The 16,394-nt window shown below is 34.3% G+C and overlaps 1 protein-coding gene across 2 annotated transcripts in view; it reads right to left on the reverse strand.

Annotated features, from left to right (window-relative positions):
• Positions 1-16,394, reverse strand: part of Tmem65 (transmembrane protein 65) — a 38,166-nt gene that overhangs the window by 13,225 nt on the left and 8,547 nt on the right. Inside the window, exons 2-3 of one of the 2 annotated variants that reach the window (XM_069991374.1) lie at positions 14,785-14,865; positions 3,223-3,267 (exon numbers count right to left, since the gene is read on the reverse strand). In XM_069991374.1, coding sequence (XP_069847475.1) covers positions 3,223-3,267; positions 14,785-14,865 — 126 coding nt within the window. The remainder of the gene's footprint in view (positions 1-3,222; positions 3,268-14,784; positions 14,866-16,394) is intronic. The other variant, XM_069991376.1, reaches the window with a different exon arrangement.

Genomic DNA, 16,394 nt, shown 5'->3' on the forward strand with positions numbered 1-16,394 from the left:
TATGCCTAAAGAGAACTACCATAAAACTGATCTATTGGAAATAATGAAAAATGTCTCAAATAAATTTTCAGGCCAACTATCTAACTACTTTCACTCACCAATAACATTTTAAGGATGTGTTTTATAAAAGTGATTATCTCATTCTTATTAGACATTGATGTGATGTCTTTCTCACCTTACAATCCAGAAGAATCCCTAAATGATACGACAAGCTATGAAGATTAATGTCTGTTTTACATGAAAATTTAACTTGTTCCCTTCTGACTAAAGGCACATCTTACCTCATCTATCTCATACATAAACTGAGCGATGTAAGACACTAAAAATGCTAGGATGAAAACCACTGATTATTTTACACATTTACTCATATTGCATTTTCAGCATATTGTACAATGTGGAGTACATAGAATGTGATAATAATTGAGGACCACTAACCTGGAAAAGAAAATTTCATATGTAGAGAACTGAAGGCAGACTATGAAATAGATTCAAAGTGAGGAATAGGCAAAAGGCTTCATTCTGATTGATCTATAAAACTGCTCAAGTACAGTCAGCTATCAGCTGAGCTAAGCACTTCCTTGGATGAATATCAAGAATCTAAATTTTATACTATAGGTTACAAATATCAACTTGATTTTAGATTTTTTTTCTTCTTTTGAATAAAATTACAATTTAACAGAAAATTATACTGAACATATGTATAATGAAAATACAATCCAAAGGCCATGAAAGTTTGGTATCACCATAACAAATTCCACACACTCAATGAACCTGTATATGTAGAATGGAAATGTGCATCACATATACAATATTATAGTTGTAATATTACATAGGATACAACATAATAGGCCATTTAACCTATTAAGTAAAAATGTCCAAAAGGAAAATATTCAATATGAAGAATGTTTCTTGAAATGAGATCTCACAGTGTAGCTCACACTGGTCTAAAACTTGCAGTCTTCCTGTATTTAGCTTCCTGAATACTGGTATAAACAATACAAACACATTCAGCTTTCTTTTTTTTGGGGGGGGCGCAGTTTGGTTGGTTATGGGGCTTGAACTCTGGGCCTGGACACTGTCCCTCAGCTTTTCAACTTGAGCCACAGCACCACTTCTGATTTTCTGATGGTTTATTTGGAGATAAGAGTCTCACGGACTTTCCTGCATAGTCTGGCTTTGAATGTGATCCTCAGATCTCAGCGTAAGGTATTAAATACTATTAAGATGATAAGAAATGAAATAGTACACTGATGAAATGATTATTCAAAGAGGCAAAAAAAGTCCAAAATTCTTGGACTTTTCAAACGAACATTCAAATTTGGCAATGAGCAGCTTATAAAACATATACACAAACAATTTCCAAATACATAGTACAAACACAATAGGCCAAAAGAGAATAATAAACTCCTTTAAATTCACCAAAAGAAAAAAAAGTGAAGAGAAAGCTACTTAAGTATATCTAAATATCATTTTCCCAATGGTCTCTGAAACATAAATAGGAAAAAGTAGTAGTGAGGCAGCTGGGATGGCTTTCTGGTTGAGAGTTATCTTACTGATGCCTCTAAAGCTGGCCAGTAACAAACAGTTTAAAATAGGGAGTCAAAACAGTAATAATACTGGGGCTGGGAAGGTGGCTCAGTGGTAGAGCGCTTGCCTTGCAAGCAAAAGGCCCTGGGTTTGATTCCTCAGCACCACATAAGCAAAAAGAAAAAAAGCTGGAAGTGATGCTGTGGCTCAAGTGGTAGAGTGCTAGCCTTGAGCTGAAGAGCTGAGGGACAGTGTACAGGCCCAGAGTTCAGGCTCCATGACCAGACCCAAAAAACAAAAACAAAAACAAAAACACAGTAATATTAAACTAATTTTCATACTGGCAAAAGCTCAGTAAAATCACTTTGAACTATAAGATATGATGTATCTTTTTGTTTGTACCTAAATGGGTTCTATAAATAGAAACTATTTTTAATCCAAAGCAAAAATAGCTTTTCAAAAACAAATACGTACTAGATGTTCCACTGTGAACTTGAGACACAAAGATAGATAAGATGTAGGTCCTACCACTCAAAGATTTCGATCAGTATGGTAAGTTATTCACATAAATGGTTAATTCCACTATCACCTTCAAAAAAGATGATACTACTATTCTATAGTGATGTTGATAGCTTCTAAGCTTGTAGAACCAAGAAAAGTTTACTTGGGAAGACAAATCCTGAAGAATTCTTAAATTGTTTGGGTATTTGAAGAAATCTACTAATTCCTATATGTTATATTCTACCTGTGAGACAAAAAAGGACTTGCTATTATCTTTTCCTAATTATTTTAACTTGCTCTCAGTAATGAACACTAATTTTTGACTCAACTTTCTTTAGCAAACGTTATTTCATAACTAAGCAGTCATTAGCAAATTACATTTAATATTTAACTACTTAATTTACAACCTACTCAAATTCACTCCTACACTACTAAACTAGTTCTCTTTTTCCATCACCTTTATAATAATCCTAGGTGTTTTACATTAATTCTATGTTTGTTCTGTAGTATTTATTCCTATCATAACAGAAAAACAAAGTAACATCAGGAACATGAATAAGGGTCATCTTGCTGGTGGTTTCAAATAAACTTACATTGTTACAAGCAGCAAATCAGAAATATTTCTGTATCAGAAAACAACTCTACCTAGCCTTCAGTTTACAACTGCTAGTTCAATAGTTACCTTAAAAATCTCTCCATTTTGAGCCGGGTGCCAGTGGCTCACACCTATAATCCTAGCTACTCAGGAGGTTGAGATCTGAGGATCATGGTTCAAAGCCAGCCCGAGCAGGAAAGTCTGAGCAGGAAAGTCCATGAAGTTCTTATCTCCAGAAAATCGAAGTGGCGCTGTAGCTCAAGTGGTAAAGTGCTTGCTTTGAGCTGAAGAGCTGAGGGGCAGCGTCCAGGCCCAGAGTTCAAGCCCCACAACCAACAACAAAAAAAAACTCTCTCCATTTCTACTTAATAAAAACCCTCTTTAACAGTATTAGATATGCTTTAACAATACAGATATCCCATAGTGTCAGATACATCCCAAAACAAGTTTATAAATTTTTGCTCTTACAAAATAAATAGGCTAATCCACACTATCTGGGAAGATTTAATTTATAGACTATTCTGTGCTATTGATGAAACATCGTTATTTCAAGACCAAAAGGGAAATCCATTCACATTTAACAATTCTAGAGACATTACCATATCTCAGTTGTCCTGGGGTGGGAGGTTGAGCTTCCAATTTTTCTAAAGACAGGGGGAAAAAAGTGTAGAAAAGAATTAGTTACTAAGGCATAACCATTTTATTATGATGAAAAAAGTATCAGCAAGCTTACAAAATGGTATAACAGGTCTTATCTATAAATGATAATCAGTTAGTTGACAAAAATTATTCAATTAAGAATCAGGCTCGGGCTGGGAAGGTGGCTCAGTGGTGGAGCGCTTGCCATGCATGCATGAGCATGAAGAGCTGAGGGACAGCACCCAGGCCCAGAGTTCAGGCCCCATGACCGGACCCAAAAGAAAAAAAAAAAAAGAATCAGGCTCCTGGTTGGGAATATTATGTGTATAGGTAGAAATATATATTTCATATATGTGTATATATTCATGTATATTTCATATATTCATATATTATACATGTATTATATGTATATTTATATATATGTGTGTGGATTAAATTGCAAAGTTAGCAAATGAAACTGAGTTTTCATTACAAGCCTATCATGTATCACATACAACTGGCTTTTTCTTTCATGAACATCATTGTATCTATATACGTTGAATGTATTTCCATTAGTTATAGTAAAAAAAAAAACTTCAGAATAACTATTCTTTTGGCGGGGGGGGGGGGGGGGGGGGGCGGGTCCGGTCATGGGGCCTGAACTCTGGGCCTGGGCACTGTCCCTCAGCTCTTCAGCTCAAGGCTAGCACTCTACCACTTGAGCCACAGCGCCACTTCTGGCTTTTTTTTCTGCTTATGTGGTGCTGAGGAATCGAACCCAGGGCCTCAAGCATGCAAGGCAAGTGCTCTACCACTGAGCCACCTTCCCAGACCATAACTACTATTCTTTAAGATAGTATCTCTACATAACTAAAGAAATAGATATAAATATTGGTAAGAGTACTCAAATACATCATGTATCCTTTAAGAATAGGAAAATTATAATTTTGAAGCAATGCAATTACAACGATTTTATTGGATTATGTAATGTTCTTTAATCAATACGATCTGATAATACACTGAGTATTTCCATTTTTAAAATCTATTCCACTAATAAAGAGAGAAAATATTCTACACAGCAACCACAAAAAGTATGGTAGCATTCAAGATGACAGGTAACAATACCCAACATATGGCATAAATGCCATTATATGCAAAAATTAAGTTATTACAGAAGCAAGCTACTTACTCATAACAAAACTATCTAGCCATTTTTACTGGTTAAAAAGATAGATAAGGACTGGGAAGGTGGCCCAGTGGTAGAGGGATTGCCTTGCATGCATGAGGCCCTGGGTTCCATTCCTCAGCACCACATAAGCAGAAAAAGCCAGAAGTGGCGCTGTGGCTCAAGTGGTAGAGTGCTAGCCTTGAGCTGAAGAGCTGAGGAACAGTACCCAGGCCCAAAGTTCAGGCCCCATGACTGACAAAAAAAAAAAAAAAAGACAGGTAATGTTTACCTTTATTTTCATCTAATGTAATAGAATTGATAATATAGTCTAATAGAATTCATAATATATATTGTAACATTCTTCCCTAAAAAATTAATACAAACACATTGTTCAAGGTAACAATATATATTGAGCATTCAAAGCAACACAAGAACTAAAGAATTTGGCTGAAAAAAGAAAATGAATCTCCTTTGATAATCTAAATAAAAATGTAGTCCATATTTTTGATCTTTTATTACAATAAGATATAGTCTTATAATGGCTTTACAATAATATACTAAAACTCCATGTCTAATCAGTTACATTTAACCAAACTATGTCTTCCATTCTTGGGTCAGCACTAACACTTCAAAATCTTCTTTGAAGGTAGATGCTTTCCAAACTGAACTAGCAATGGTGGCAACTAGCATTCTCCAGTATCTTTCTGGGTGCAGTGCACACGTGACAGTGACTACATACCACAGCAATGTGTTAACTGTTCTGTTCTCACCATCACTACATAGTTCTGACCCTGTGAGCAGTCCTTGTCAGTTTACAGGGAAAATCTTAAAATACCTAAATATTCAATCCCAGGACCTTCCCCATAGTGAGAGAATTCAAATTCTCTATACATTAAACAAAATATTAAAAACATCCTACAACTCCTGGAAAGAAATAATAACACTAGGGACATAATGTATATTAGTAAAAGACAGGAAATAATCGATTACTAATTCTTTTTTACTCTATGCTAGTATTAAAAATTAAATTAATGTGAGGAACTAATGGCTTGGCTTACACTTGTAATTGTAGCTACTCAGGAGAGTAAGATCTAAGGTTGAAGGTCTGAAGCCAGCCCAGGCAGGAAAGTCCATGAGACTTATCTCCAATTAACTACCAAAAAAAAAAAAAAAAAGCTAAAAATGAAGCTGTAGCTCAAATCTCAAATGCTAGAGTTAGCCCTGAGCAAAAGTGCTCAGGAATAGTGCCAGGCCGAGGTTCCAACCCCAGGACTTGTGTACATTGTGCACATGTCTCTCTCTCTCTCTCTCTCTCTCTCTCACACACACACACACACACTCACACATACTCTCACACACACACACACTATATATATATACATACATATATATGTAATAATAAAATTAAGAGAAGAAAATACAAAAATAAAATACAAAGGAGAAAGAAGGGAAAGGAAAACCACTGGCATCAAGATGAAACTAAGATTCTGCTTCAGAAAGAATACAAGAGAAATCACAAAGGGAACACTTCCTAGAAACAGGAAATTTTATTGGAAGTATCATTCCCATTTTTTTTTTAGTTGTTCAGTTGCTCATTTTGAGGCCTTTGCCACTGCAAATTATCTTCTTTACTGTTTCATTTGAGTCAAATTGCAAATCAGAAGTAAAATATATTAGTTAAAAAGAAAACAACAGAACTTGAACATAAACCCAAGATACCTATATGGATTTTAAAATGTAATCACTGCTAACATAACCTTCCTAAAACTAGTCACAATAAAACCATAAGTTTTCTTTCCATGGCTATATATATATAACTGTTATGCTCAAGGAAACACATTACAAACTGGGTATGCATATTCTAAAACATCTAATAATTTTACGAGGAACTCACCAAAAAGAGAAAAATAAAAACCTGCAGACCTATGTGCTCCATGGATACAACACAAAAATCCTTAATTGAATGTTAACTATTCTGTTTCCTTAAAGTATGTTTACTTTGTTTTAATTTTTGTTTCTGCCTGTCCTGGGGCCTGAATATTGTCCCTGAGTTTTTGTGCTTAAAGCTACCACCAGAGCTACAGCTTCACTTCCTGCTTCTTGGTGCCTACGTGGAGATAAGAGTATCACAGACTTCCCTCTCTTGGTTGGCTTCAAACAATCATCCTCAGATCCCAGCTTCCTGAGTAACCAGGACTATAGGCATGAGATACCAGAGCCCACCTTAAGTGTGTTTATATATAATAGTGAAAAAACAACCACATATTCAAATTTCCTTAATTTTTCCCTTTCTTAGGTAGTTTGTACTTTTTGAAGTTGCTCTTAATAGGAGTGTATGTCCAGAAGATAGAGAAATTACCTACAAGAATCTATGGAATAATATTTACACATGGGATTCTGTTTCATTAGATTTCATATTTTAAAGTCATTAATGGAACATAAAAAATAAAGAGTTGCTGTAAATTGCTACCTTATAGGGTAGCAAATCAAATAAAAATTATTTGAGGTGAGCTCTTCCTCCTATCTGTCCTTGAAAATTTAAATATATTCCCTTATTGTATAGACAATCTTTTTCCTAACACTAAATATCCAATTCATTGCAAGCCTTGAAAACCGAAAAATACTGAATGTGTTAAAAAATAAGATTTTTTTTCAGCACATTCAACATTGTGTTTTGATTCACCAATGCAAAAACACAGTAAGTAAAATAATGTAATATATTTAAAGAAAACTTCTTTTGTTAAATGAAACTAAGTTCTTAAAACCAATGGGGTATTTCATTTTCTAAATAACAAAATCAGAAAACCACCATAGCTTATTATGGTACTATGTAAAATAATAGTGAATTTTTAAAGAGAATATTTATTTGATGATTTAATCTCTTTAATTAGAGATTTTTAAAAATTTTTGAAAGAAAGGTCCAGGTAACCAAAAAGTTCCAGGCCATATTAGAAAGAATGTCAAACCTGGATGAATCAGTAGCGAGCATGTGTGTCTTTCACGGTCTCTCTGGGGTTTGACATCAAGTGGTGTAAACTTGCTACCTTTGGGTCAGACTGCTTGCACAAAGATACAGCACAATATTTAACACTTCAAGAAAAACAAAGAGAAATCATCTATAGCCATGCCAGAGATTTCCAGGTTTTGCTGTAGAGCAAAAGGTTTCCTCTGCTCATGTTCTGAAAGACTGTTTAAAAAGAAATTCTTGACCAATTGCTTGTTTACCAATTTCCTTAAAGAATGAAAAAAATAAAGTGGAATATTGTGGGAGAGAAAATTGGCTACGTATAGATTCTAACAAATTAAACTCCATTTAATGTTTTTTTTTAATTTTCCTGTATTGAAAGGTATCCAAAAAGGGCTTTTTGTTGTTGTTTTTTTAATTAGTTAAGATTAAGCAGAAGCTTTCCCAAAGACACATACTTGGGATAGTTATCCTAGAACAAGCTAGACTACTCCAGTGATCACAAAACTCTTAACCACATAAGAATAAGTACTTCTATTTTAGATCTCCATTTACTTGCATCCATCAAAATTCCTACTAGGTCTTCTCAAAACGTTTTTATACCTTTGTAGCTAAGACATGACTTATATTAAGTTCTTTTTAATCAGTGCTAGTAGACTTTAGCTTTTAAATTTTATACTCTTTGTGTGTGTGTGTGTGTGTGTGTGTGTGTGTGTATGTGTACGTGTGTGCGCACACGTGCTGCTCCAGCACTTGAACTAAGGGCCTGAAGCTGTCCTGAGCTTTTTTGCTTGAGGCTAGTGCTTTATCTCTTGAGCTAGAACTCCACTAGCAGCTTTTTGATGGTTTACTAGAGATAAGAGTCCCAAGGATTTTCCTGAGCTGGCTTCCAACCGTGATCCTCAGATCGCAGCCTCCTGAGTAGCTAAGATTACAGATGGGAGCAATTGGTGCCCAAATTTATATTAAAAAATTTAAAAAAAATTAAAAATTTAAAAATTTAAAAAAATTAAAAATTAAAAAAAAACACACACTAAACTTTAGATTAGACTTTTTCCACTGTGCTAGGAACTAATCCAGGGCCTTACAAATTCTAAGAAAGCACCCTACCACTTACGCCCCAGCCCTTTGGTTTTTTTGTTCTGGAGACAGCCTGACAGTTTTTCCCAGAAGCTCCCCCACATCACCCCTGCTATAATGCCCCTTATTCCTGTAGCTAGAAGGTATGTACTCCTGGCTTATTTTAAATTGTAATTTTCAAGAACATTAAGTACTAAATTTTAGAATGGAATCTGTGTGCCTGTAACCCTTAGCCTTCTCTTGGTCTTACCTGCAGTTGTGGCCAATCCTAGATATACTCCCTTCCCTTCGAAGAATCATGTGGGCATTCATCTTTTTATCAGGAAATGCCTGTCAGGGCTAAGTGATTTCATAAAGCCTAGGATCTGTGATGACAGATTCCAGATGTGCAGTTTCACTGCACCGGCATAGATAAAAGGCCTGGGATCTTCAGTCCTGGCAGACACCTTAAGAGAAGCCTTGTGAAAAAATTACATATCAGTGTCAAACGTTACTACACTGTTTTGTGAAGTAAAAAGTACCAACAGCTTCTTTGAGAACAGCAAACAATAGAATTGAAAGTTAAATTCTCCAGATTGTAATTTATTTACCATAGAAACTAAGCGAACAACTAGGTGTGCCTCCAAGAATCTACCTGCCAGCAGCAAACATCATGCTCACGTCCCTGGCTCCGGTGTTTGACTTTCAGGCAAGAGAGATGGAATGTCACAGGAAGACTTGTCAGACAGTAAAACACCGTTTTCCCTCTCAAAAGGAACCTAAGTCACATATTACCCCCCACCCCCAAAATTGTTTTTCCAAACTATTTTTTAATTTTCTTTTTTGTTGTTGCTGTTAGTCCTAGGGCCTGAACTCTGGGCCTGGGCACTGTCCCTCAGCCCTTCAGCTCAAGGTTAGCGCTCTATGACTTGAACCATAGCACCAATTCCAGCTTTTTCTGCTTATGTGGTGCTGAGGAATCGAACCCAGGGCCTCATGCATGCAAGGCAAACACTCTACTACTGAGCCACCTTCCCAGTTCTATTTTTTAATTTTCAAGTACACACACACACACACACACACACACACACACACACACACACACACACACACACACACACACACACACACACACACACACACACACACACACACACACACACACACACACACACACACACACACACACACACACACAGATTCTGTTTTTTTGTTCTGACTTTGATCTATGGTCATTCATCTTCTGTGGAATTCTTTCCTACTGGTGAGGTAAATTACAACATATACCACATGTGACTTTTGTAGTTGATTACATCTGACAGATCCCATTTGCAAATACCACTTCTGATCTTGAAAGTGGTATTAGTTACTGAATCTATGAAGAGCAATAAGCATCAAAAATGGGTCCAAGATCCAACTAAAGATGCACAACTGAGAGTAAAGCCCCGACTTCTAGGCTTGGTTAGTCTATCTCCTTTCAAAAGGTCCCATATTCTTCCCCTAGTGATGGATATTAATTTTATCTATCAATTCCTTGCCCTACTAGAGTAAAGCTCCTCAGACAACCCACCAAAAAGTTTATTTATGATAAATAGAGGGTAATTTATTATAAGAATGTAGACAAGAAATAATTTAAATTTAGAAATTTTCAGGCCCCAATTGGCAACTTAATGGGCAAGATTCCTTCACAAAAAACAAATACATAGGACATCTAGGAATTTAAGATTTAACCTATGAATATCTCTTTTTTAACATATTTCCCTGCAAATATACTGAAAAAAGAGTCCAATATTATCAAATATTTATGCAGTACTTTTAAAGATAAGGTATGCTTACCTGGTATACATCCTTTTTATAAGTTATTCTATTAAGAGATACACCTTAAGCTTAAAATCAAGACTTTAACAAGAAACAGTGTAATAGTTACAATATCCATATTTTTGTGTCCACTGTAAAATTATGTTTACAACAATGGTATTCCTAGAAAACAGAACTATGTTCCATAGCATATAGAGTAGGTTCTATTAGGTTATTTAGTAGACACTATAATTTGTCATTTTCAAACTTAAAGGGGTTATCAAAAAACAGAAGAAATAGTCTTATTTCCTAGTGCATTTTCTATTATGCTCTGATTGTAATTATAATTCTAAAGATAAATTATTTTAGCCTATTATTATGAATGTAAAAACTGAAGATGAACATTAAGAAACTTCTAATAAACTTCTTCTGAGATGACATAAACTTTAAAATGACATAAAACAGTTTCATGCACTTAGTCAAATCCTTTATAAGTAATTCAGCAATCTCTAAGATCCAATTATCCAGTTTCTGACCTTTTGACTACCTAATCACACATAGCCTATTAAGATTTATTAAAAGAACAGAAATGAAATTTAATTTGGGAACACAGGGCCTCAATTCCCCATAGTTTTGAACATTATGAATAACTGCTTATTCCTGTTTTGTTTTTTTCTTAGATACAGTCTTGCTTTGTAGCCCAATCCATAATCTTCATGTTTCAGCCTCTCAAGTGCTGCTGGGATTACAGATGTAAGCTACAACACTCCGCTGCTTAGTTTTTTAATAGAAATAAAATTTCAAGTGTATGGTAAGACATATGTATTATATGTAATACATATAACAACACCTTAAAGTTACAGACTAAAATGTAAAACATACTGCATGCAAATAATCTAATAAATCATATTAAATACATGAAAGTCATGCACCAGGAGGTATTTATAAAGCTACACAAATACCTAAGGCCAAATAATATACTTGCAAAAACTGACATTGAGAATTTTTTTAAATGAACCTTTTAGAAGCAGCAAAGAACTTACTTGATTTAGATTTTAATTGACATAGGCTTTTTATAAAAAATGAAAACATTTGTAAAAGGTCTTTTAAAATTATTTTTAAAACATGTTCCTTAGATTAAGCCCATAAAAGCACTTGTGATCTTGTAATTTTATTTGGCAATCAAAAGAGATTCTGTAAGACATACATTATGAAAAAAAATTCTATTTAGATCTTACAAGAACCAACATAGTCACCTCAACCTTTTGGGAACTTATTGTGCAATATGAAGCTTGCCTGAAACCTATATTGGTACCTTGGAGCAACTAATGGATTTCAGAGCTGGTATAGGTTGGTTGCATAGCAACTGAAGACAGGAGTTGGCCAGTGGTAATGATAGGAAAGATACAGTGCTCAGTTAAATGTTAATGTATTAACCCATTACTTGTGGAACTGTAGACTAAGTAATAGTAAATATTAGAGGCGTGATAGTTTTATATCTTTCAATTCATGGTGTTTTATTTTTCAAAAGGCTAATCAAACAGAGTACTGATGTGTGGGCAGTTTTACATGTCTAATTTATACACCATAACAAATACCCATATCTTAACACAAATTTCTCTTCATGTTTTTGGGAGACAAAGAAATTATTATATAATGATATTCCTTTTTAAGGCAAAGACAATGGTAATACTTCTAAAACTAGATCTTTTACATATTTTGGCTAACTAGCTTTCAGGTTTTAAAAAAAAAACATACAATCATTTATAATACTAGAGATTGAAAGCAGAAATGGAGTTAGATAAAAACAACCTATCTTATAACTTATTAAACAGTAGTTCTGTCTATGAGTATGGCCACAGAATTCCCCCAAAATATTCATTTTAAAATGAAATTGCTTAGTATCTAAGAATCAGCAGTGGTTTCTCAGTTAATACATTACCTTTTTCCCTTCCAATCATCCCTCAAACAAGAATTATTTTGTAGAATGTTACAGTTGAGAGGATTCTTAGAAACCATCTGCCTGTGGTTCTCAACATAGAATTGTGCCTCATTCTAGAAGCATCTTAGAAATGTATAGTGGTTTTGGACATGATAACAATTGGAAAATACTGCTGGATCAGAGATGCTAAATTCTCTCTATAGAGAATCCTTCACAAACGAAGAATCATTTAACCTAAATGCCACAGAATGCCCACTGAAATGAATTTACTTCTCTGATATAGACTCACAGAGGTGTAAAGTGACTTAATCAACAATACACAAGTGAGTTCAAAACCTATCATCTAGCTTCTAATTAAGAAGTTCAGAACCTATAATCTAGCTTCTAAGTTCAGAACCTGTAAGAATTTAGCTTCTTTTACTTAATAAATTCTTGATAGAGAAGCAATAAATAATTTAAAAATCATAAATCATAATCAAGAATTGATACTTAAATACACAAAACTACCAAAACACTGGTCATCATTAATACTTGAACATAGTAAGCCAGGCTGACAATTATTTCCTTTCAGAACTTGAAGCACATCACTCCATGACCTCCTGGCTTTCAGAGTTTCAGTTGGAAAATCTGCTAATCTCAAGGTCTGTCTCTATATTTCACTTAACACTTGTCTTTTACAACTTTCAATAATCTTTTTTCATTCTTACACTTGATATTTTAACTATTACATTAACTATTACATGGCCTTGTTATATTTGGTATTCAAAGAACATCCCTTACTGGATGAGTCTCTGGGAAAGTATTATTTTCTTGACTACATTTTCCATGCCTTTAGCTCCAACTCCTCTTCTTTTATACCCAGGATTCAGTGTTTTGGTCTTTTAATGGTGTCCGGAGGTCTTCTACATTCTCTTTGTACTTTTCTTAGTTCTTAATACTGTCTGCATGTTAGCATTCATCTACCTTATCTTCACCTCAATAACTGTCTTCCACTTGACCCAGTCTAGTAAAAAGTAATAAAACTACAATTAACAAAAATGGCAATATCCTCTTCTTCAAATTGCTCCCCCCAAAATAATTCACTTTCAGACATTTCATTTTCAAAACTTATCAAAGCTACATGACAAATGAAGAAATCAAATGATTCCTCTGTTGAAAAGGGGTACTGCATAATTTCTATTGATTTCATAGAACTAGATACCCTACAATCTAGCTTCCACTGCTAATCCTGACTAGAAGAACAGCACTGAATTAAAATGTGAAAGGACTAAACACAAATCCATACTCTATATACAACTAGATGAAAAATCCTAAACAAATACTCATGTTACACAAAATGAGGTATTTAAGATTCTAATTCTATATCTCTTAGAAGAATTTACCTAAATATTCATGGAGATGTATGTTATGATCATGGACAAAGCTACAAAGGTGAGCAATGATAAGACTCCTCAGTTATCATCCAACAGCAGAGATATTGTCATCATCTATAATACTATATATACTACATCTACTCTATAATACATCTTTTCCCTACATCATTCTAAAACTGAGAAGTATTTTCAGAATAATTTAAAATTAAAATTTCTTCAAAATATACTCACATTAAATACTTTTTATGCCTAATGATTTTTATTTTAATTTTAAAATAACATTAAAAATGGAAGAATTTTTACAAGTATTGACACATTAATATGCATAAATGTGTTAATATGCATACATATTCACTGTCTCTATATTTCTCTCAAATTCTTACAACTTAGATTTTGTCCCTGACACAAATTATAAAACCTGAGTAGTATTTAACTCTTATCCTTACAAAATTTCCATTGGCCTATGTCTATAAAATATATGTGTATGTTTTCACATATACTGACTTCAACCAACCTGCATGCATTTAAGTTAGATATTAAACCATATGATAGCAGAATTTTAAAAAGTTTTAATAGCCTTAAAATGAACTTATATAAGGCTTTCCAACTATTCAGGAATATATTCTTTAAATAGTAGCTAAGCATGTAGCTCCATGGAGAGTGTTACCCCAGCATGCATTAGGCCTTGGGGAGATTCTATTCCAACACCAGAAAAAAAAAAGAAAGAAAGAAAGGAAAGTGAAAAAAGAAAATCAGAGGAAAGAAAAAAGAAGAGAAAAACTAAAAGAAAAGAAATGGAAAGGTTCTCTAAAGATCCAGTGGGTAAGTAGTTTCTCTTATGTATGAGGTTTCAGATACTAGGGTATCTAGTTCTGTGAAATTAATAGATGCTCCCTCATCCTAAAGTAGCCCATAGTCTTTGCTGCTTACATTTTATTTGCTTGGTTATTTTAACAATTTTAAAAATACACTATTTAAATAAAATTAAACAAATGATTGTCTACTTTCTTAAGGTCATAAACTTAACCCTTCAGTTAGTTAAACATGCAATTATTATTCTATCATATCCATGAAATTCCAAGTTAGAGAACAGCAATAAATATTCTGTTAGTCTAATATGCTAATGCAAGGAAAACACCTTCAAGCACTCTATTTCAAAAAAGCAAGAGTTCTGTCAGCCAGATGCTATGGTACTTATAACAAACATCCAACAACCCACATGGTAAGAGTGTACTGTACCAAAACTATCAGGGGTCTCTGCTGATGATACCTCCTCCGCATGCTTCACAATGACCATCTCAGGCTTGGGATATCTGCATGCTAAAAATATTCTAATATGAAAATGTATTCAAGCACAAATTAAAATGTGTATAAATGTTAAAATGTATATGAAGTTTAAACATGCCATATGCTAGCATATAGGCAATCCCTCCTTTGTACAGTAGTGCAGGACTAAAAAACCAACAATATAAATTTGACGTATACAAGCAGTCTTAATAACCAGTGTGGACTGTGATGGAGCCTCCTATAATCCCAGCACTCAGCAAACAGAAAGAAAGATCATGAATTTGAAGGAAGCCTAGGTAAAAGAATTCTTTCACCTAGGCTTCCTTCAAATTCATGAACAAACCAAGATAACAAAATTAAAAATTAAACTAAAATTAAATATATAAAATAAACTAACCAGTATGGCCTAGGGTACACCTCAGTGATAGAGAATTTGCCCAGTGTACATGAGGCCTTAGGTTCAATCCCTAGTATAGACAGACAGACAGAATCTTCATTTATTAAGCAGAAATAATTCCTTCTCTATCCAAGAATAATAAACAGAATAACTATCTGCAAATTCAATTCATCATGTGGTATCCAGCAAATATGGGTAAGTAATGAGAGCAAAGATGGTCGTCACAGTAGCAAGACTTAGACAGTAGGAGTATAGCTTCTATAAAATACAAAAAACTAAGCCGGGTGCCAGTGGTTCACACCTGTAATCCTAGCTACTCAGGAGGCTGAGATCTGAGGATTGAAGTTCAAAGCCAGCCTGGGCAGGAAAAGTCTGTTCTGTGAGACTCTTATCTCCAATTAACCACAGAAAACCGGAAGTGGTGCAGTGGCTCAAGTGGTAAGAGTCCTCGCCTTGAGCTGAAGAGCTCAGTGACAGCACCCAGGCCGAGAGTTCAAACCCTACAACTGACAAAAAATAAAATAAAATAAAATGTATATATATATATATATATATATATATATATATATATATATATATACACACATATATTTGTGTATATATATATATATATATAACTATTACAAAATAAAAATTCAGAAATCATGTTACAAAATACTAGGATGACTTGAAATTTACAAATGTTTTCACAAAACAAGATACTAAATAATCTCAGCTAAACTCAGAAAAGACAGAAAATCTAAATTAAACCAAATAAAAAGATCCTTCTAGGTTAAATGGCCCTGCAACTTTCAGATTCATCAACAGTAATGGCTTTGGCAGCTACTTTTTAGGTGCGTAAAACAATGACCCCCTGAACAGTCATAACCTAGATATTAGCAAAAATACCATGAAGGCTGAAGAGCTCTAACAATGTGATAGATGTTGCTGGATAGCTGGGAAGATAAAAGTATCAGTCTTTGAAGCACCTATTAAGATTAACCCCTAGCCTGGGGTGGATGGCTCAGGCCTGTAATCTAAGCTACTCAGGAGGCTGAGATCTGGGGATCATGCTTCAAGGTTAGTCCTGGCAGAAAAGTCCCCAGGAGACTCTTATCTCCAAAAACTCTTATCTCAAAAACCAAAAGTGGAGCTGTGGCTCAAAGTGGTAGAGTGCTAGCTTTGA

This window comes from Dipodomys merriami, unplaced genomic scaffold, assembly GCF_024711535.1.
Source record: "Dipodomys merriami isolate MVZ:Mamm:240054 unplaced genomic scaffold, mDipMer1.0.p SCAF_4, whole genome shotgun sequence".
NCBI lineage: Eukaryota > Metazoa > Chordata > Mammalia > Rodentia > Heteromyidae > Dipodomys > Dipodomys merriami.